The following is a 21409-nucleotide window of genomic DNA, read 5'->3' as shown; positions in this document are numbered from 1 at the left end:
CATCAGATTATATTTGCTCTTCTGCTGATGATTATTATTTTGTTGTATAAATGATATAATTTCATCTAGATGAATAATTTCACTGACCTGGTCCTGTTTCCCCCAGATGACCTGCAGGGGAGCTGTAATCAGATGACGGTGGTTCTGCAGCGAATGGCGAGATATCTCCCCCACTTTCTCCACAAACACACACACACACGCATGCACAAGCGTGCGCGCGCGCACACACACACCTGTCTTTCTATCATAGTGAGGACCCTCCATTGACTTCCATTAAGTTTTGTGACTCCACTATGCCTAACCATAATCATAACCAATGCTCATCTATTCCTAACCCTAACTAAAACTTAATTCACACCAGACCTCTAAAACCAAACCCTGAAAAAAGTGAGGAGCAAATAAATGTCCTCACATCATAGGGAAAAGGGTCAAAATGTTCTTCAGTATGTAGTAGTACAAGAACACACACACACACACACACACTAAAACTGACATGGATCAGGGAATGTTAAGAATAGGGGTTAAGATACACATGTACCTTTTTTAAGATTGTGCGGTTTGATGATTTATTTGAATGATTATTCAAATAAAAGTTGCATATCTCACTCCGTCATGTGGGAGTTTACAGTGAAACATGTAACACGAGATAACTTCCTTCTACCAGTTAAGCCTGTTGCCGTGGCAACCTGACCCATTTATCCCAGACCTAGCCTATATAAACATGAACACGATGGCTGAGACCTTTTCTACACAGTCGGCTCACAAAGCTCTTAACAGATACATTTAAATGTCTTTTTTCTGAAATGCTTCAAAGTTCCCATTCAGTCGATTTTAATCGGTACAACGAAGGTACTATGGGACATCACGCCCTCGTGTGGCCTGGCTGAAGACACATTTAATCACGCCTGTAAGGCAAATGAAAGTGATGCTGCGTGGAGACCCCGCCCTCCACTTACAAGCGACCGCGTCACTGTCATTCCTCAGTTCTTACGCTCTTCACCTCGCTGAGAACACATCCGACAACTAGCTGCGCTATTGAAAGATAGCTTAACTGCTCGCTGACTGGACTCTACTGCCTTCTGGCTCGCATTCCCGCCCACCGAGCGCTATCTTTTGTGGCTCTTCAGCTTCTCCACTTCGTTCTGTGTGTCTCACAAAAGAGGTCCCGCTTCTCTGGATATTACCTCCCCTCGGAACCAGCGGAGGTAAAGAACTTTCTGCCACTGTACCCGGATTTTGTGGCTGAGCTCACGGCATCCTGGACCAAGCCGCTATCCACCTGCACCACGGTCCCGGGTTACGGTCAGTTCTCGGACCTCGACTGTGCAGAAATGGAGGGATTGGTTAACCTCCCTCCGATGGAGCCCTCTCTCGCGGCTTACCTGGCTCTGATCTGCAATAACGGAGTTAGTGGACAAACTAATCTACCCTCCAAGCCATGCCGCTTCTCAGCTGCACAACTGGAGAAGATTTACCGTACGCAGGCCTCCACTGCCCGCGTTCTCAGCTCTTCCACCATGCTCCAGACCTACCAAGCACTTTGCCTGGCGGACCTTGGAGCAAGGGTCCCACCCGACAACCCTCATCAGTGAGATACGGGTCACGTCGGACTACATCCTGCAAGCGGCCCGAGGCGTTGCCCTGCTGTTGAGAAGAGGAATGGCCTCAACTGTAGTGGCTCAGAGGCACCTGTGGCTGACCCTTTCTAATGTCCCCGACAGGGACAGGGCTAACTACCTGGATGAGCCTGTTTCACCCAGTGGTCTGTTTGATCAGTCCCTCAACGCTATTCAGACGAAGTTCGAGGCCCAGCTGAAACAGACTGAGGCGCTACGCTCCATCATCCCCAGGCGGGAAGGGTGGCGCACGGCACCTGGGTCTGACAGGAAGAACCTGACCTCTGACAGCCTCTCCAGTGGCAGCGAAGGGCTCGGTCCCAGCTCGGACCCAGTCTTTCCCTCCTCGCCACTCCACTTGGAGTAAAAGCCCTTCTGGGGACTCACAGAAACGCTCTGTGAGCCGCAAGAAGAAACCTCAGTCGTCCTGATCCCGGGACCCACCTTGTTCGGGTTTTCAACCCTGTTGGGCTACAAAAACCAAGTTTTCCATGGTTGAAACGGACCGCTTGGATGTTTTGGCCCCTTCGGTGGCCCATGCGGTTCTCTCAGCTGGATCTGACTTGCCATCTTAGGTTGCAATCTCAGGCCAGGTTAGATAGCTGCTCATGGGGCGTTTCGATAAGTCCCATAGTACCTTCGTTGTACCGAGTGAATCGACTGAAAGGGAACGTTAGGTTATGCATATAACCACTGTTCCCTGAAGGAGAGGAACGAGGTACAATGCAGGGCTGCCCGATTCACAGCCCAGCTCGGTGAAGAGCGGCTATCGAACTGAGGAATGACAGTGACACAGTCGCTTATAAGTGGAGGGCGGGGCCTCCACGCAGTTTCACTTTCATTTGCCTTACAGGCGTGATTAAATGCGTCTAGCCAGGCCACACGAGGGCGTGATGTCCTATAGTACCTTCGTTGTACCTCATTCCTCTCCAGGGAACAGTGGTTATATGCATAACCTAACGTTTTCAAATGTTTAAGTGGACCTTATTGTTTATTAATGTAAAAATATGCAAAACTGTTAGAAGCGCATCATACTTTACCTATGTTGCCATTTAAAAGACAAAAATTGACGTGTTTACTTCTGTGTACATTAGCAGCAAACATTAACGATAAAACTTACTTGTGAGATGAACCACAAACATTTAAGTCCAAAATAAAAGTTAGTGAAGCGAGTTCTTTCAAACCCCTCCTCTACGGGGTGTGAGGTTTGCTTTTCCTACGCTTTACCTTTCCATTGACAACGGGGGCATCCAGGGACTCCAGACGGTAAGGACGCGGTAGGACGGGGTCCAGTCTGACAGACGGATTTGTGGTGGGAGTGCTCACAGCGAGGTGGGCTGACACAACAACCCCTTGGACAAAAAGAAAAAGACTGACGTGAGGAGGCATTGCTCTAAATGAAGCTGCTAATATTTTATATTTGAGAAGTTAAACTGCATATTCAAATAAAACAAACACTTTGCACCTAAAACACCTTCTAAATAAATCATACATCCAAAGACATTAATAAGTGGCTTGAGCATCTGATTAGGATGCCTCCTGGACGCCTTTATGAGGTTTCTGGGCACGTCCAACAGGGGGGAGACCTAAGGAAGGCCCAGGACACGATGGAGAGACTATTGGTGGTTACACAGCATTGGCTCAGTCCGTTACAGGACCAGAATTTGGTTTCACATACAGGTCAGATTTGCATTTTCAGTTCCGAGGCATCTCTTTTTTTTTTTCCAGACCTCCGCCCCAGAGGTCAGACTGGGACCGAGGTGACACTACGGACTGATTGGCCGGCTGAAATTACGTCTACAGCCTCTGATTGGTGAGTAGAATGAGCCTGTCGGTGTTAGTTTGTCATCCACATATTTCTTGGTTGGCCTGGGAACGCCTTAAGATTCCCCCGGAAGAGCTGGCCAAAGTGGCTGGGAAGAGGGAGGTCTGGGCCTCTCTGCTTAGGCTGCTGCCCCCGTGACCCGACCCGACCCGACCCTGGATGGATGGATGGATGGATGGATGGATGGATGGATGGATGGATGGATGGATGGATGGATAGACTTCAAACATCTTACTGTCATATTGAGATGTTGGTAACTGAAAATGCAGCTTGGGATATTTGTAGAGCTGACCATTTGTTTCCAACTCATCGTTAGCATTTGTAGCTCACCGTTAGCCTCTAGCCTGCTTTACCCAATATTAGAGTAAAACAAAAGGATGCTGTGGCCTCTTAGAGGTACAAGAAATACTTTTGAGTCGCTCTTGTTTACTCGCTTTGGTTCTGTAAACAACTCTGGAGCTTTTTGCACTGCAGCATTAGCTCGGCGCAGACTCAGCAGCCTCAAGCGCTCACAGGGTGCCTTCCTCATCTTTTTTAAAATGGAAAAACTAACAACCCCCCAGCCGGCTGAAAATGAAATATGTTTAATGTTACCTTCCATCCATCATGATTGAGTCATTAAACTGTTTTGTGATTATTTCACAATAAAATTCTCACATATTGCTCCTTTAAAGACTAGAAAAGGTCATAACCGGCAGGTTTACTGACTAAAAGAGGATGAATCTGAGTCATGAATCTAACCACGTCCTTTAGCAACATCGCTTCCCAGCAGCTGACTGGCTCTCTTAGACTTGAAGTAGCTGCTAGCGATGCTCTCACTGTCACTTCGGCTAAGCATTTCCTTGAACCGGTCCTCTTCCACCTGCAACAAGATGCAAAAATAAAATGTCTGTCAAGGTTAAATCAAATCCATGTGTGTTCTAACTCAAACACTCTCTGAAACATTGATACCGTATATTGCTCTGCAGCATCTGGACCAGAATCTCGGCGAACTGCAGATTTTAAAGAAACAGCTGCAAGAAATAAAAGAGTGAAAAGATATTCTTCCAAAAATAAACAATATTGCCATTTTAAGGTGGGGTAGGGGGTGTTTTTGGAGCATTTTTTGCTATATTACATGAAATTCTCTTCACCTATGTAACTAATAATTTAAATGTTTTATCCAAAAAGGGATCATTTTATTTCGCCTCTGAAACGTACAATGCCGGAAAACCTTCATCTAATCATTGTGAATGTCCCATTCCTAACGACTGGTTCCTGATCCATCCATCAAACTGCCCTCTGACCTGACACCCCCCCCTCCCCCCCCTCCCCCAATGGGTAAACTTCTATGTGCTGAAATTACGCATTCTCGGCTTGGAGCAGCCAAACAGGAAGCAAAGCCAGAGCCAGGCTAGCTACGTTAGCTAGCATACTACACTGTAGGTGTGTTACTTTAGGAGTTATGGCAGAAAACGTACCAACAGTAGGTCAAAAACATCTGTATCTGTTGCATCCAGCACTCTTGTAGGGTGTGGATTAGGGCAGGAGCTTGAGGAAAGGGGTTTGGACATTTGTATTGAGTTTCTTCCGGAACTACTGCCCTATATTTAACAAATATCTGTTTCCGTTACCTGAAGGTAATGTTGTTTTCTGCACCGTCACATCAGGGAGCTTCCAGGCAGCGCCGTCCTCGTCCCAAAAGGCTTCTTTCTTCAAGCGGTCCAGGTTGCTGTAGTTGCAGTCCCGGCGTACAAGAGGCACCATCCGCTCCAACAGGCTGTTCAGCAGCTGGCCCTCTCTCTCAAGCCGGCGGATGGTTGACAGATAGTCCTTCCTCTCATCCTCAAACTCCGCCTGCAGGTCCCGGATCTCCAGTTTGGCTGCTTTCAGCTGAGAGTTACAAGTGATCTTAGATGAGAACACTCACACACCCTCGTTTAGGATTTGGTGTCAGAACAAACAAAAAGTGCAAAACCCCAGGACACTTTGAGTGTAAATAATCAACAATCTTCTTTCTAGCCTGAAGTGTAAATAATCTTTATGTAAAATGTGCTGTCTCACTTTTTGTTGTTGTTTGTGATAAATTTAGATAAATGAAGCAGAAGATGATTTATAGATGTGTTTATCCACCAGGTACTGTCACGCACCTTTCCCTGGACTTTAACCAGCATCTGGTTTTTCACATAAACCTCTTCCTGGATTGAGTTGTAGACCTTTAACATGACGTGTTCGCTCTCCTCGCTGTCTTCCGACAGCGCGTGGATGAGCTGAGCTTTTCTTTGATCAGCGAGGTTCTGCCTTTGGCGGTGTTTCTGCTGGAACGCTGCGTTCCGGGCCTGCTCCCCGCCTATTATCTTCTGTTCCAGCTGTTGCAGTCTGGGAGTGAAGATGGTAGAATAAGGCTAGATCTCCATCTTCACATATGCGAACATTGTGGAAGCACACAAACCTTTCCAGGGCGTGTTTCTGGTCAAGGGGTTGGCCTGACTGAGTGAGATTCACGTCCTCTGGATCTTTTTGGACCACTGCAGCAGAAGGGTCTGCAGGCTGGCTCAGCAACACAACAGCACATCCTCCAATAAGCCAGATCCACAGGTGTTTTCACTCAATTCAGAACCATAAACTGCTTTGATCGTGTTGGGATCGAACCTCGGTCTGGGAAGCAGCTCCACTTGTGCAGAGGGGATCAGGGTCAGTGGAGCCTTCTTTCTCAGCATCTTTATCCATACAGCTGAGGCTCAGTGGCGCTAGGACAAAAACATCAAAATAACGTAGACATCAGGAGCGACGACGCTCCTTACCTGAGCAGATGAATGCCTCTTGATTTTACCATTCTGAGGGACAGAGCTCCCCCTGCTGGCTTGGTTCTTCTCTAGATCCAACAGGGCTGATTCATATGAGGATTGCAGAGCTGAAATAACCTTCTGCAGCTTCACTTTGGACTCCTGCTCTGCGTTGTACTCAGCCTGCAGCTTTGCCAGCTTCTCTTCGTACTCCTGTGGAGAGAAAGTGGAACCACAAATCACCTAGTTCTTATAAAAACCCACGTAGACGCCACGTGATATTAGCTTGGGAAAGGTTTGCCTCTGTAAATTTCTCTGTCTTCGTTTCAGGAGAGCTGGACTGTAGCTTTGCAGGAACAGCTGAGGACCGATCAGCCAGCTGAGCTGCATGATAAGTTAAGAAAAAACACAAAATCATCAAATGCTAATTAAATTCCTCTCAGGATCTGCGCTTAGATGTCACGACTAACACGAAAGGTCACAGGAGCCCAACTGAACAGAGATGAGGGCCCGCAGTTTCTTGATCTCCTCCCTGTACTCTCTGATTTGTGCATCTTTGGGGTCTTCGTTGATCCTTGGTTTGTTCTGGATGCTCTTGGCCCGGTTTGCATAACGCAGCGTGCTCAAGCTCTCCTCATAGTTACTGTCTGCAGGTGAGATGCAGGCAATCATCAAGGTGCGGGTGCTTCCTCCCAGAGAGTCCTGCAGCAGCCTGGTCAGCTTAGAATCCCGGTAGGGGACGTATTTGGAGCGGCCGTCCACCAGGGCAGAGATGACGTTGCCCAGAGCCGAGAGGGAGAGATTGATCTTGGTGGCTTCACGGAGTCGTTCACCAGTGGCGCCGGTTTTAGACTGGCGCTCACTTCCTGCAAGGTCCACCAGGTTTAGTTTTCCTGCTCTGAGGTGGTCCTGGCCAGCTGCATCTAGGAGCAGAAGAAGACGAGTGTGAAATATTTATAAAGGTTTTCTACTGACTTCAATAGAATGGAGGTAAATCAGTCGTGGTTTTATTCAACACAAAGCAAAAAAAAAGTTACTTTCAAATAAAAAATAACTCGAATAAAAGCTATCTATGCATTATCACACATTTTCAAATCTTATCAATGAGTGGAAGCTTTTGTGTTATTGTCGGTTCTCACCGGTGTGGCAGATCTCCAGGTGGACGGTGAAGATGGAGTGGGAGCGGGAGGAATCCTTGTTCATCAGAGTGTATCCCACCGCCCGGTTCCTCCAGCCTTGCTCTACGATCCGCTCACACCCCCCCACACTGTGAACCGTGTGCATGGAGAGGTCCCGCACGTACACCCCGCGCTCTGGGTGCTCCTTCAGCTGCACGAACACACAAAAACCACTAATACATCAAATGTTTTCCTCTGAACACCTTTAAGGAATCATTAAACAGCTCTGGTTTTACGTCACCGTGGTAACGTGCACAAAACATGCAGTATCTGAGTTTCATTATGCATGAACAATAGCAGCAACTCATCCACTTCCAACTTCTTCTCGACTAACCTCCAGTCTCTGCTTCGTATCACTTCCCAAGAGGTCCCTTACTTCTTCGTTGTAAATCTCCAAGTAAGAGGCCCTCACAAGGAATTTAGTGTTTTCAGCACACTGGGTTGTGCACAGAAAGACAGCACAGTTACCTACTAGCAGTCTACAGATCTGCCTGAGAACAGTTCACATACCTGGATGCTCTCAAAGATGTGTTCAAAAGCCCGCGGTATGACCCCTCTTTGAGCTGCAGGGTCAGACACCCCTTGCATGGTGAAAGATTTGCCACTTCCAGTTTGCCCATAGGCAAAAATAGTGCCGTTGTACCCTTCAGTGACTCCCTGTAAGAATGCAGCTTTGTTTGAGGATCAACAGAGGAAGGAGAAGTAAATCTTGAGAAGTCTGAGACCGAGGGTGTCAAGTGACCAGTATAGAAACGCTACGACTCACCTCAACCAAAGGGTACGCAATCTCGTTGTACAGCTGCTCAGTGGTTTGCTCGATGTGATAGGTCCCATCAAAAGTGAACGGCTTGGGCGGCTCGTCTACTGCCCCAGGCTTTTCTATAAAACACTGACAGTGTTGGAGATCCATGGACAGCACCATCTTGGAGCTGAGGGCCTTTTCCCTGTCGTTCAGGGGCCTGCACCTGACCACCACCTTCACCGACTCCGACCCCATAACTCAGCAGTCATGCAAACAGAAAAGTCCTTTTAGAAGAGACAACTAAAAGTCATTTAGAGGTTTTACAGAGACACTGAGCTGGAGCAATGAGACTTCTTATTAAACAATCATCACAAAGGCAGAAACGCCAGCCTGATCTCAGGTCTTCTGTCTCCGCTTCCCTGTGACTTCTCTCTTTGTGGCATTGTGAGGTTGCCTAGCAACCTTAAAGCTACAGCTCTTTAAGTGGGTGAAAGGGGTAGGAACTGTTATTACCTGTTGCAGACTTTATCTTCAGTCGGGCAAAACAGAAATTATATGACTTTTTACACGTGGTGAGAATTCAGAATATCTACAAAACTTTACATTCAAGGCATCGTAACGATTGGGAAGTAGCATCTGCATGAACCTCTTAAGGTTTTTGCAATTAGACACTTTGTAATTGCACCAGTTTATTCTTTATATGATTGAGTTTCAAAACAGGTCAGCCTTTGGAAAGCAGGGATAGAAGGAAACTATGTGAGAACTGTAGAGTGAAATAATCACAAGCCAGTGCGTCTCAACCCGTCTAAACAAAAAATACATGAGTGAATAAATAATACACAAATAGTCTAAGGAGCTTTGAAAGAAAAGCGTCTGGACTTCTTTGAGTTGCTTGAAGATGTTTCACCTCTCATCTGAGAGGCTTCTTCAGTTCTAGGGTCAAATGGTGGAGAGTCCCAGATTCAAACCCAGTGGGAGTCGTCCCCCCCGAAGAGAGAACAAAAGACCCCGATGATCTTTTACATAAACACATGAGCCAAGGTGTGAGGGTGGGTGTGGGTCCTATTCAGCCAGAGTTTCGGGTGAGCTCAAGCCTGGCCCCACCCTATCATGTGAATTCTTGAGGTCAGATGGCCCAGGATATGCGTGGGCGTTGAGGCATCTGGGAAGGGATCTCAAAACTGGATTATAGATGGCAGACAGTTGGTGTCGTAAACCACCGCCTCTGTTCTGAATAGGACCCACACCCAACCTCACACCTTGGCTCATGTGTTTATGTAGAAGATCATCAGGGGGTCTTCTTCGGGGCAAAACTCCCACTGGGTTTGAATCTGGGACTCTCCACCATTTGACCTTAGAACTGAAGAAGCCTCTCGGATGAGAGGTGAAACGTCTTCAAGCAACTCAAAGAAGTCCAGACGCTTTTCTTTCAAAGCTCCTTAGACTACAATGACCTGGATGACTGAGAACCTTCACAGACAATACGCAAATAAACAAAAATGTAAATGCTCTGTATTTTAGTGCCTTCTTAGGGTTCTACAGCCCAAGGCGCTTCACAACATAATCAGTCATTCACCCATTCACACGCTGGTGACGATGTGGGCGCGGCTACCGAGCACCGACGCCAAGGCGGATTATTGTCTTCTCCAAGGACACAACAGCAACATTGTCTGGCGGGAGCCAGAATAGAACCCACAACCTTCCGATTACAAGACAACCCGCTCAACCTGCTGAGCTACTGCTGCCCATTTATATGATACTAAAAATATAAACACATACATAAAAATAAATACAAGAAGAAAAACATACCAACCTGTCCTTGAGAGACATTTAACCCACCTGGTGCTTCGGTGGTGGTCGGAGGGACCGGAGGCGCCTGTGCCTGGAACATCGGTCAGCTGTGGCTACAACGTAGCTCATCACCACCAGGGTGTGAATGGTTGAATGATTTACTGTAGTGGAAAGTGCTTTGGAGTCCTCTGACACTGAATCAGAACCAGAATTAGACCTGAAAACTGAGCATGAATGTGAACGCGTGCACGCTTTGCTTGGTGGAACTGACTGATTTATTGTAAACCAGAGAACGGAATCAGAAAGATGGCGACGAGACACCACAAGAGCAGACAACCATCTCCCACCACCTTAAAGACTCGTCTGCTGACAGAATGTCTGAACTTCTAACAGTAAACTTTTGACAAACTATCAGAAAAATAACAAAGCAAAACAGAAAACAGACATTTTTGTACAAGTCATCTATAAACAGGATTAAAATCCAGCAGAGGCGTAAAAGCTGCTTAAATAATGAACATTTAGGTAAAGTTAAAAAAGAAAAGCTTGGGCTTCACCATCTTTTCCACCCCACAGATGTTGAAGTGGTTGCACACAGGGGCGGCGTTAGGCCCGGCTACTTGGGCTGAAGCCCCGGATCTTTCATGATAAGCCCCGGATCTAAATCGCGGAAGTAACATGCAGTACCAAAGTCACACAGAGAGGGCGCAGCTGGCAGTAGTTTGTAAAGTCCCATTTAGTCGTCACACACACAGGTGTGTGGTGAAATTTATTCTCCGATTTTGACCCATCCCCTGAGTTGCAGACACGCCGCGCTCGGGAACTATTTGGTGGTTTAACCCCCCAATCCAACCCCAATCCAATGCTGAGTGTAAAGCAGGGAGGCATTGGGTCCCATTTTTCTCAAAATCTTTGGTATGACCCGACCAGGAGTCGAACCCCTGATCTCCCGATCTCAGGGCAGACACTCTACCACTAGGCTACTTAGTCAGTATACAGTTTACCTGAGACTGAAGAGAAGCCCTTCAGCAGCTGGCTTCTGCAGTCTGTCTGAAACGAGTGAAGATGGATATAAGGACGTTTTTTTAGACCAAAAGTACAACGACAGAACCCCAGCTCTGATGAGACTGGTGTTGACTCAGGTTTGTGAGTCTTATTTGAAAATATTTGTTGTGCTGCTGGTTTGCCTAAAGTTAGCTTACTATCAGGTAAAGTTGTTGGAGAAAGAAAGGGAATATTCACTATCATCTCACACTAAACACTAACAGGAACAATACTCTGCCCTGAATATGCTGAATATGTAGCTTCAGATTAAACATTATGTGGTACAAGATATATATATATATATGATGTTGACTAGTGCGTGTCACGTGTGTGCGCGCGCGCGTGTGTGCGCGCGCGTGTGTGTTAAGCCCCGGATCTTCTTCAGTCCTAAATCCGCCCCTGGTTGCACATCTAAGAACAAACCTTTGGCCTAAAGGCAGGTAAAAAAATACTTTTAAAATTATTCTTTGGAAAACACACAAGCAGTGTTTGTTCAGTCACAGATAAGTGCCCTCAGTTAATCACGTGCAAACAGTGATAAGTGCATGGAAGGTTGCAGTTCATTATCGTCACCGTAGACATCCTGATTTTAATGTACGATACGATGAATGTGCAGAAATGAGTGCGGTTTTTGCGTCTTTACACCCATTCCCTTCTGCGGCTACTTTTAGATTTGCTTCTGTAAGAGCTCGTGTGCATTTTGGGAGCATGCTGGATGTTGGTATTTTCCTCCCACTCATAGCAGTGGTTCACCCGGGCGCAGCTCAGAGGGCACGGCAGCTCATCCTGGGACTGGGAGTAGTGTTCGATCAGCTCAGCAACGGAGGTGAATTCTGTCTTGGACTTCTACAACAAAAGAGGCACGAAAAGCTCCAATTTTAAATATCAAAACAATAGCTGACAGTAAACGGTTATTGTGAGGTATTTTTGGTAAATTTTTGGGCACGTTTATTTAGAAACCGTCATTACCTCCAGCATGAGCGTTCCTTTGCGAGTATTCAGGATCAAGTGGGTAGCCAGGCCAGAGGCGAAGCGAATGATCAGAGAACCACATTTGGGTTTTTTGGGATGTGGACACAGAAGGTACGATCCCAGAACATCGTCAGCAAGGAGGGAGCAGCCGTTGTCGCTGTAACACCAGTGAGAGAGAAAAAGAACAAGATGATGAAAACTGTGGAGGAAAAGAACATTCAGGTGTGTAACACACTGACGCTGCAATCCCAGCCCAACACCACACCGCTTGGGCTAGGGCTTCCTCTGTCTCGGCGAGGCTCGGAGTCCGGGTTCCCTTCACTGGGACGTTGTCTTGAGAGTTTTCTGCTTCACAAAGAGTGAATGTTCATGAATTTGGAGCAACAAAAATAAACAAGTCGGATTTGTGTTTGAAGACAGTGAATGTAATCCCAACCCAGTGTACAAGCTTCACATAAACTTCTGTGAAAGAAAACCAAACGGTGTGAAGCTTTAAAGGTCTGGTTCACCAAAAAACGTGAATCGCTTTTTCTGTGTTTTTTTAACACATTCGGTTACCCTGAGCTGTGCGCATGTTGAATGCAAACCTGTATTTCCTGCATTAGCCTCAGAAATATGTTGGCGGGGAAACAGTTGGGTCAAAAAAAACCTCTTTGCTACGTCACAGGGAAAATTAGCATGCATGGCCACGCCCACTTTGGCTTGAGACGGCAGAAGACTATTGATCTGGTGGCCAGGAGAGATGAGAGCGCACCTTGGCTAGTAGAAGCAAACCATTAGCTTTAGCATTAGCAACTCCACAACATGGTGGAAAATGTTCAGGCTTGTGTTATTTGTAGAGATGAAACATCCATGTTGCAAACAGAGCATGCCGGAAGCAGCGCCACAAACACCAGCGAGCTCTGAGGATGGCTAGTCGCTAGCCAAAACATGCGAGTTTCAAGGTAAACAACCATTTTATCGCTGCACCGTGTTAAAAAAGAAAGTAATGGATCAATGTCGCATTCCTTGTAACTATAAGACGAGTGAATGAAGGCAGCGGAAGAGTCGTGTAGCTGTTAGCCAATGAGAGGCATTTGCATATCATATCCACCCTCCTTAGACACACTTCCACCTGAAACCGGAGCACCAGAGATTTTTCCAAGGACAACACGTTTCCAGTTAATCATCCATACTCAATACCGTAATTTCCGGACTATAGAGCGCATCTCAATATAAGCCGCACCGGGCTAAAAGCCACAGATATCTACTGAATCGAAAACGTGGTTTAACTGAACGTAACTGAACTGATCAGTATCAAACAAAACAGAAAAGTTATTGATTAGTTTATTCATCGTCCTCCTGCTCACTGAAACCACTGAAGTCATCATCTTCTTCAGTGCCGGGAGTTTAACAGCCTCAGAAGATCTTAGGTGTTTTCTTGCTGTGTCGTGGTTCTAATTCCATGCTTTTTAAAACACAGAAACAGTTTTGTTTACCTGTTTTGTTGCTACGTTTCACCGGCGGCTGCAGGCTTCCTCAGGCTGTCGCTGACGGTGGCGTCACTTCCTTCTCCGTTTATCTGCGGGCAGCAGAGGACGTTGTCGCCCTCTACTGCCCGCTCTCCCCTCTCCGACGATGCAGTCCCATGCGCGGTCTAACGTGTACACTGGGTCGTCCCTGTTCATGGTCCCACATCCACGTCTCCTTATCTCGATTGCTTCTTTAATCCATCTTTTGTATTTCTGTTGTTCAATGTTTATGATCCTTGTGTTGTCCCAGTCCATTACATGGTTTTCTCTTATGCAGTGATCTGTTACGGCTGACTTCTTTGTGCTTTCTGCTTCTTGTTTTGCTGCTCTTGTGTGTTTTCGATTTGCCTCTTTCTCGCACTCCTTTCTATGTTCTATTGTTCGTGTGTTGAGTTGGCGTCCGGTTTCTCCTATGTATGTTTTATTGCAGAGTTTGCATGGGATTTCATAAATGACTCCACATTTAAGTCCAGCTGATATTTTGTCTTTTGGGTGTACTAGTCTGTATCTAACTTTTGTGTATGGTTTTGTTGGTGTGTTTATGTTGTGTTTTTTCATTGTTGCTCTTATTTTTTCTGTTATGCCTCTGACATGGGCAATAAACAAAGGAAAACGGCAAACAAAAACAGAAAGAAAAGAACAACCTAAGCAAAGAACCAGAAACCCAGAAAGACAAGAACCAAAACCAGTGATAACCCTACCATACATCAGTTGCTGTCATTCCCGGGGTGAAGCTAGGAAAACAAGCAGCGCCGTTTTACTGTGAAAAAAAATCCTCCTGGGTGCTTTCCGTAGCACTCCTTTAACCATTCCTTCATTAGACTTTCTAGCATCCGTCCTTTCTGGTTGACTAAAGCTGCACCTCATTTTAAGCCGCATGGTTCAAAGCGTGGGGAAAAAAGTAGCGGCTTATAGTCCGGAAAATACGGTAATACAACAAACTGGACTAAATAAGGGAACAAGACCCTTAAGAGCATTCATCACAACCCATGTGAGATGGCTTCGTTCACCCCCCACCACGATGGTGACTGATGACCCTAGACATGAAACTGAGGAGGGTTTGCTTTACCTAATCAGCTTTTTGAATCTTGACAGCACTCTGGAAACTCTCGGCCCACCTTGTGACTCACTCAGACGCTCCTGAAGGCGTTGCTGTTTGAGCGGGGTGAAGGTGAAGGAGCGGTAAGCGCCAGAGCGCAGCCCTTTGGTGCGGATGACTTTCTTGCGCATCAGCGAGGGCGAAAAGGCTGAAAAGACTTCCTCTTGGTTGTTGTGAAGGTCATCAACTTTCTTCGTAGATTTCTGGGAAACGTTTTTAGCAAATTATTTAAGGACTAAATGCTTAATAAGTCTTTTAATTACCAAATAAATCAAAACCCAAGCCAGAAATTTATTAGAAGCTAGTAAAACAAGTGTCACACGTTTAGAAATACCTTTGAGCCAAACAACAACCCTCGAAAAGGGGCTCTTCTGAAGGAAACCAAGGCACTGACGCTGAGAGGGAAGCCATGGTTGAGCAGTGAGGGGTTACGTTGAGGCGCTGAGCCAACAGATTCTTCATCTGCTTCTTCTGGGTGCTTCTGTAAGTAGGACAGCTGGAAACAGCGGCACAGCAACAGGTTCAGGAACTGGGCCTGAAACAGGAAAAGGTGCAACGAATCAGTCCATCCCAAAATGTCCCTCTGCAGAAACATCTGATGTGTGGAGGCAGCACACTCCGACAGGAAGACACTTCTGTGAATGATTGTAAACGTCTATAGTGCTTTCATTTAGAAAGGTCATGCCCCATCTGTCATTTAGCATAGGAGGATCACTAGTAAGTGTGATAACAAAACGGTGCACATGTCCCTCTGAGAGCCCTGTGGGGGGTGCTCTAGGAGATGGGGCCCGTTGATTCGGGCTGTTGGGTCCCTGAACGATCAGTGCCAGAGCTGGGGCCACATTGCCAGTAGTAAGTCAGGCTCGTTCCTGGTGAGAGCTGAAAATTTCTAGGTGTAGCCAATGAGTGGCTGTCTGACGTGGTCATGTTGGCTTCATCAGACCGTGATTTCCTGGAGTGGTTTGCAACCGAGTGTAAGGCAGCCAGAATGAGAATCAGCTACTCCGATACCAAGAATATAGTCTCGAGTCGGAGAAGTGTGGAATGCCTTCTCTGGGTGGGGGGACGAGGTCCTGCCCCAAGGGGAGGAGTTTAGGTATCCCGGGGTCTTGAGCACACATTAAAGGTGTGGATTACTCTTTTGACTTGCAGTGGTCTCTAGTAGGAATAAAATGATGGAGTCTTGACGGCTTCAGCCGTGTGTTTGAGATGCTAATGCTAGCGGTTAGCTTCTGTTGAAAGAGACGCTCTGTAATTATTCAGGAAGCTACAACAGCAGCAGCGTTTTCCCCACATAGGCTCAGGCGTGACGCTGCACCAAGGCTCAAATCCCAGGATCACGGCTACACCCCCCAGCCCCACCCACACGGGAGACACATGTATGCGAAATGGTCTGTGCACAAAATCCTAGATTTTCACCGTCTATTTTTTTATCAGAAGCTAAGAAATAAGTGCAAACCTCAAAAGAACCAATGTGTGCTCAGTGCTGACACAGAAATGCCCGTGGATCTATGTTGATGCTGTGTGAACAGCTCGGGTACATATGAGAGTAATGTCTTTGGAAGCGAAGCGGAGAGAAAACCAGAGTGAACATTGACATGTTCTTACAGTAGTTTGAGGAAGCTGAAGGAGGCTACAAAATCACAGACTGATGGTGACCTGTCTGTTGCTACTGGACTTGTAAGAAATATTACTTTTTGTCCAACAGTGTGGATGTTATTACTTTATGGTTTAATTAGCTCGCTGTTAGCACAATTTACAGCAGGGTTGTTCCAGAACTGCGCTGCTCTGGGTGGCTGCATGTTGGAGTAGCTCTGTAGACTATATGTAAGTTTTGCCTTTTTTGGACATTTTTTCTTCTAGTTTGTCAAGAAAAACTGTGTTTTGTTGGACATTTTACTTTTCTGTTTCTGGTGCTGAGAAGCTTAGAGGATTTTTAGTGCCATTTTGTCACTTTTTGAGCATTTGTTATGATGTGTAACCATGGAAACAAGCTGTTTACAATCGGGAGCAGCTGATTAACACTGGAAAAGCTGAAATAAAACCTCAACTGAAGCCACAAATCCCAAATGAGCTAAAACTCAACCCTACTAAAGCCGGGCGGACACTGTGCGACTTTTTCACCTTTTTGAGCCGATTTTCCACTCGTGCGAGAATCCACAAGATCGGGGCGAGTTTTGCGCTGAGCGTGGTGTAGTGTACAGGGGGTTACGAGAGGCGATTAACACCACGTGACCAGCTACCGATCAGCAATTGTGAGCTCGCACGGACTTCTGGAGTGTTTGATATTTTGCTCGTTCCTCGTGAGGGTTGAAGCGGCGCAGCGAGCGGCTGGAACCCAAAAAGTACCAGAACCGCTCACGATGCATGCGCAATCCTGCATCAACACTGCTCACCCGCTATTTCCCTAATAACACGTGTTGTTCGTTTTTATTTCTAAACGTTTTTTTTTTACACACAGTGACAAGGATAGGCAAGAAAGTGTGTTTGTCGTGTTCATGTCAAATTAAATTGGTCACAAAACACAGATTTAGTTTCTTTATTTCGTTTTCCTCATCCAACCCCCATAAATCCCTGTGTGTCCTCCTGCAGCACTCCCGAAGTACAACAGGCAAAACAACACAAAAAAGTCTGACGTGTTGTGTAAAAACTGCTATTTTTAGCATATTTTTAGGTCCGACGTGTTGCTACTAGACGTACAGTGTGAGCAGTCAGGTCAAATCCAAGAACTGGGTCATACAGTGTGAGCACGACTCGTGGGATCTGCCCTGCGAGGAAGTCGTACAGTTTGAGCTGAAGCAGAGTGCTACGAGTGAAAAAGTCGCACAGTGTCCACCCAGCTTTTTTTAGTTTATCAGCACAAAAAAAAAGGTTGATTTGGGAGTGAGTTGCTCTTTAAGCTAGATCATTAACAATGACCTCAGAGATTGTTGGGCTAGAAAGTCGACAAGTTTTATATTTGACATCATTCTGCACTCTGCAGATCAAACGAAGCAGGGAGGTGGCTTATAGAGGAAGCTCTTTACCTGCATTATTATTGTTAGCTGTAATGCTAGCGATTAGCATTTTCAGTTTGCATATCATCAATAAAAAGCACAAGAAGAAAAAGACGAAGTTTGCATTTTCTGTTTGCACCGTAGCAGAGCCCGGAAGTAAAAGTAAGAGTAATGTCTTTGGAAGCAAAACAGAGATAAAACCAGAGTGAACATTGACATGTTTGAGGAAGCTGAAGGAGGCTACAAAATCACAGACTGATGGTGACCTGTCTTTGTTGCTACTGGACTTGTAAGAAATATTTTGTCCAACAGTGTGGATGTTATTAATTTATGGTTTAATTAGCTCGTTGTTAGCACAAGTTACAGCAGGGTCGTTCCAGAACTGCGCTGCTCTGGGTGGCTGCATGTTGGAGTAGCTCTGTTGACTATATGTAAGTTTTGCCTTTTTTTGGACATTTTTTCTTCTAGTTTCTCAAGAAAAACTGTGGTTTTTTGGACATTTTACTTTTCTGTTTATGGTGCTGTGAAGCTTAGAGGATTTTTAGTGCTATTTTTTCACTTTTTGAGCATTTGTTATGATGCATAACCATGGCAACAAGCTGGTTTACAATCGGGAGCAGCTGATTAACATTGGAAAGGCTGAAATAATACCTCAACTCAAGACACAAATCCCAAATGAACTAAAACGCAATCTGGGCCGAAGCCGAAGCACTGCTTCAACCGTGTGATACCCTCACGAGCGACGAGCACGATGGGCAGCTGGCTGTGAAGCGTTTATCGCCCTTCATTACCCCCTGAGTCCCACACAACGTAAACCCTGCCCCAACCGAAAAGATTCTTGTTCATTGAAACAATCAGGTTGAATAAAACTAGAGTTTCATAAGTACAATAAATGTTTGGGGTTTTAGTTTTGAAAGTATACAGCATCAAAAATCAATGAATAAAATGAATTTGGAAATTTGGACGTTTCACTGCTGAAAGAATGCAGCAGGAAACAAGCTTTTATATCGGATCAGATTAGGGGAATTGTTATTTGGAAATATTCCACCATCCCGAAGACACTGGGATCATTTTAATAATGTTCGATATTTTAATACACATTACTCCAGAATGATTTCTGTCCTGCTAGATCCAGATTTGTTCAGACTTCATGATGATGCAAACAATCATCCCAAGTCTAGGTGTTTCTGGAGCCCATTGTCAGCTGCAGATGTCCTTCAGGACTGATGATAAACACCCAGTTCTGGGTTTGAAGAACACTCTGCAGCAGTTTACTGCTGGACAATACATGTTTAAGATTCTTATCTTTTTCTTGCCAAATAAAAGATTTCAGTTACTAAAGAGTCCATGAACAGCTCATCCTCTTGCCAATCAAGACCTAGTTTTAAATGATAAAACATCAAAGAACATAAATTTGAAGATTTCTTACTGCTCTGGCGTGCATCGCTTTAAAAACGTGGCAGTAAAGTTGGGCATCTGTGCTTCCTGGATTATGGGAGACAAAAGCAAACTGGGCATTGATGGGATAGGCGGTAGACAGAGAGACTCTTCGCAGAGCGTGGGCCATCAGCAGTGTCTGCAGAAAGAATACGTGTCACATTAGGTCGGAAAAAATGACAAAATTATCCAGTTTTACAGAAAAACTGTCTAAAAACATCAAGCACACTTACCACTTCATCCTCGTCATACATTTTCACACCTTTTAAGGAGAACTTTAGAGCCACCGGCCTTCTCTGTCTGCATGCCTGACATGCAGAGACATCACACAACAGCGTCAGACATCCTTTAAACAACCGGCATCGTGGCTCAGTCTGAACTACAGGCTCACCTTCAGGGCGCTCAGCTGAGCATGCAGCTGCTTTATCTGCTCATCCAAACAGCAGTCATCCACAGGGAACGAGCCTACGTACTTCACCCACAATGGTGCAGAGGTTCAATGGACCAACAAACACATTACAGACACATAAATCCACCCACTACTTTATATTACATACACCCATTAAACTGCTGGTCAACACATAGATAAATTATTATTATTTTTTTTAGCTCTGGGGCCACGCGTGGCTCTTTGGCTAGAAATGATGAAATACTAACTGATGTTTTTAAATATAGATTTAATAAAAATTCAGGTTTAAGCCACTTTTCGTTTTTTCATGGAGAAATGAATATTAAGTGATTTTTAGTTCTATTTGATTATTTTAGATAATTTACAAATAGCAACATCTCCTTGACAAAATACACAGAGTCAACTCTTAACCGTATTTCATTTAAAAACAAAATATTGGTTTTTCAAAAATCTCTAATAAATATTTACGGAAAAGGAGAAAATGTTTCACTTTAAAGCTGCTATAGCAAACCAACAAAACAAGCTAGGTTTTGAACGCAAAACCTTGGGTATCTTCCCAGAGACGCTTCTGTTGGAACCGGAAACTAGTGATGTTAGTGGAAACAAGATAGCTCTAAACACCAGTCGCCATTTTCGAGGTCCAAACCTCTTGTTGTCCGTGACTTCAAATGGTGATTTTCTTTTTAGGACGCTGGTAGTTTGTCCTAAAGCTGAAGTGGTAGCAGCTGGCCGTTTCCTCCGATATTATTGAGCGGAGGACCTCTCACACCATTGGTGTTCTGCTGCCGAGTACGTGAGCGAGTGATGAATGGAGGACCCAGTGAAGTACAGCGGTTTGGTCAAGACGTGTTATAGGCAGATTTTTAGACAAATGAAAGAGGTCCACTTTATGTTTATTTATCTCCACAATATTTTTATAGCTATACTATGTCAGAACATTAAGAGGCCTTAAAAAATGTTTTAAGCTAATTAATTTTCCAAATTTGCTATTGCAGCTTTAATCTGAGTTTTTAGTTTCGTCCTCAGATTCTCAGAATCCTCCAGTGGCCCATCTGCGACATGTACCCCGTTAATAAATCATATTCATGTTCACATAAACAACATTCATCTTCTTTAATAAAAAATCAATGTAAACATCAATAAATACTATTTTTTGTGGAGACAGCAGCGTTAGTTAAAAATTGCTAAAGTTATACATTCTGAATCAACAATTGAAATAAATGTTTAAAACATATTTTCTGAAATGTCTGTCTCTCAAATTTGAGGTAAATGTGTTTGATGCTTTTAAACGAAAATAGCACCAGGCTAACCACTCCCACAGAGATGGTGTCACCCTTAAACATTTACTGGCCCCCCCCATACAATGTTTCTGGGACCGCATCTGCCTGTGACAAGTTTACTGTACCTCTGCTGACCGGGTCACTGTCCCGTCCTCTTTACCTTGAGCTTCACCCATAATCGTTTATTCCAGCATCCAGGTCCGAAACAAAACGTCCTGAAGAAACATACGTTTGAGAAACTTCCAGCGGCCCCTTTCGGGCTTGTTTTTTTACCGGACAAAAACACCGTTTTCGCAACACGACGCCCTGAAAGTGTTTTTAACGAATAGAACGTTTTAAAGACGGAAACTCACGGTTCAGAGTCGCGAGGCTCACACACCGGGGTCTTCCTCGGTTGTCACCTTCACCTGCGGCTCCTGCCCAGGTGTGCAGTCAGCCTGAGACGGGGCGGGGCGAATGAAGACTTCGCCTGAGGAATGAAAGCTTTGATCTCTCCACCCCCCCCCCCCCCGGACCCTCTTTCCCAACTCAACACATTCCTCCATGTTGCGCAACGAGACAGGAAAACACACACTCCCATCAGCTCAACACGTTTCCCACAACCTAACAGGCCAAATGATTAACAATCATTAGCTTAATTTCCTTTTTTAAACTACATATTAATCCCACATTAAAAACTTTTAGTTTCTGCTAAACTAGAACAAGGTGTCAAATTAATATGAGACAATATGAGTATCATCTCAGCCA

The 21409-nt window shown here is 45.2% G+C and overlaps 2 protein-coding genes across 4 annotated transcripts; both read right to left on the bottom strand.

Annotated features, from left to right (window-relative positions):
* Positions 1-2689: 2689 nt before the first annotated feature.
* On the bottom strand, positions 2690-8556 carry kif17 (kinesin family member 17). Its single transcript, XM_015958362.3, has 14 exons — positions 8151-8556; positions 7895-8041; positions 7719-7820; positions 7346-7535; positions 6677-7129; positions 6508-6590; positions 6254-6419; positions 6073-6170; positions 5873-5970; positions 5571-5799; positions 5055-5313; positions 4393-4454; positions 4183-4303; positions 2690-2968 (listed from the first exon to the last, which is right to left on the bottom strand). Exons 1-14 carry the CDS (start codon positions 8379-8381, stop codon positions 2808-2810), a joined length of 2400 nt encoding a protein of 799 aa, XP_015813848.3. The 5' UTR covers positions 8382-8556; the 3' UTR covers positions 2690-2807.
* A 1613-nt stretch (positions 8557-10169) lies between these two features.
* On the bottom strand, positions 10170-21163 carry sh2d5 (SH2 domain containing 5). Of its 3 annotated transcripts, none has more exons than XM_054733044.2 (10): positions 21016-21163; positions 20788-20877; positions 19365-19445; positions 19207-19281; positions 18966-19112; positions 14875-15075; positions 14560-14743; positions 12170-12278; positions 11928-12087; positions 10170-11804 (listed from the first exon to the last, which is right to left on the bottom strand). In XM_054733044.2, the coding sequence occupies exons 2-10, from the start codon at positions 20836-20838 to the stop codon at positions 11598-11600; spliced, it is 1215 nt and encodes a 404-aa protein (XP_054589019.2). In that variant the 5' UTR covers positions 20839-20877; positions 21016-21163; the 3' UTR covers positions 10170-11597. The 3 variants fall into 3 exon arrangements, with proteins under 3 accessions (XP_054589019.2, XP_015813858.3, XP_054589030.2); XM_015958372.3 differs by having other exon boundaries at positions 12170-12275; XM_054733055.2 differs by having other exon boundaries at positions 20823-20877; positions 21016-21144.
* Between the last annotated feature and the right edge of the window lie 246 nt (positions 21164-21409).

This window comes from Nothobranchius furzeri, chromosome 3 (assembly GCF_043380555.1).
Source record: "Nothobranchius furzeri strain GRZ-AD chromosome 3, NfurGRZ-RIMD1, whole genome shotgun sequence".
NCBI lineage: Eukaryota > Metazoa > Chordata > Actinopteri > Cyprinodontiformes > Nothobranchiidae > Nothobranchius > Nothobranchius furzeri.
This window is presented reverse-complemented; position numbering and strand designations above follow the sequence as displayed.

Excerpts from the sequence above, each read along its gene's own strand:
- sh2d5 (XM_054733044.2), bottom strand. The coding sequence starts at position 20,838 with ATGGGTGAAGCTCAAGGTAAAGAGGACGGGACAGTGACCCGGTCAGCA. Across the intron at positions 19,446-20,787 it reads CAGTGACCCGGTCAGCAGAG|TACGTAGGCTCGTTCCCTGT; the intron begins GTACAGTAAACT and ends TTGTGGGTGAAG. Across the intron at positions 12,088-12,169 it reads TGTTGGGCTGGGATTGCAGC|CGACAACGGCTGCTCCCTCC; the intron begins GTCAGTGTGTTA and ends CTGGTGTTACAG.
- kif17 (XM_015958362.3), bottom strand. The coding sequence starts at position 8,381 with ATGGGGTCGGAGTCGGTGAAGGTGGTGGTCAGGTGCAGGCCCCTGAAC. Across the intron at positions 6,171-6,253 it reads GAGCTCTGTCCCTCAGAATG|CGCCACTGAGCCTCAGCTGT; the intron begins GTAAAATCAAGA and ends TTTTTGTCCTAG. Across the intron at positions 5,800-5,872 it reads CAGAAACACGCCCTGGAAAG|ACTGCAACAGCTGGAACAGA; the intron begins GTTTGTGTGCTT and ends CTTCACTCCCAG.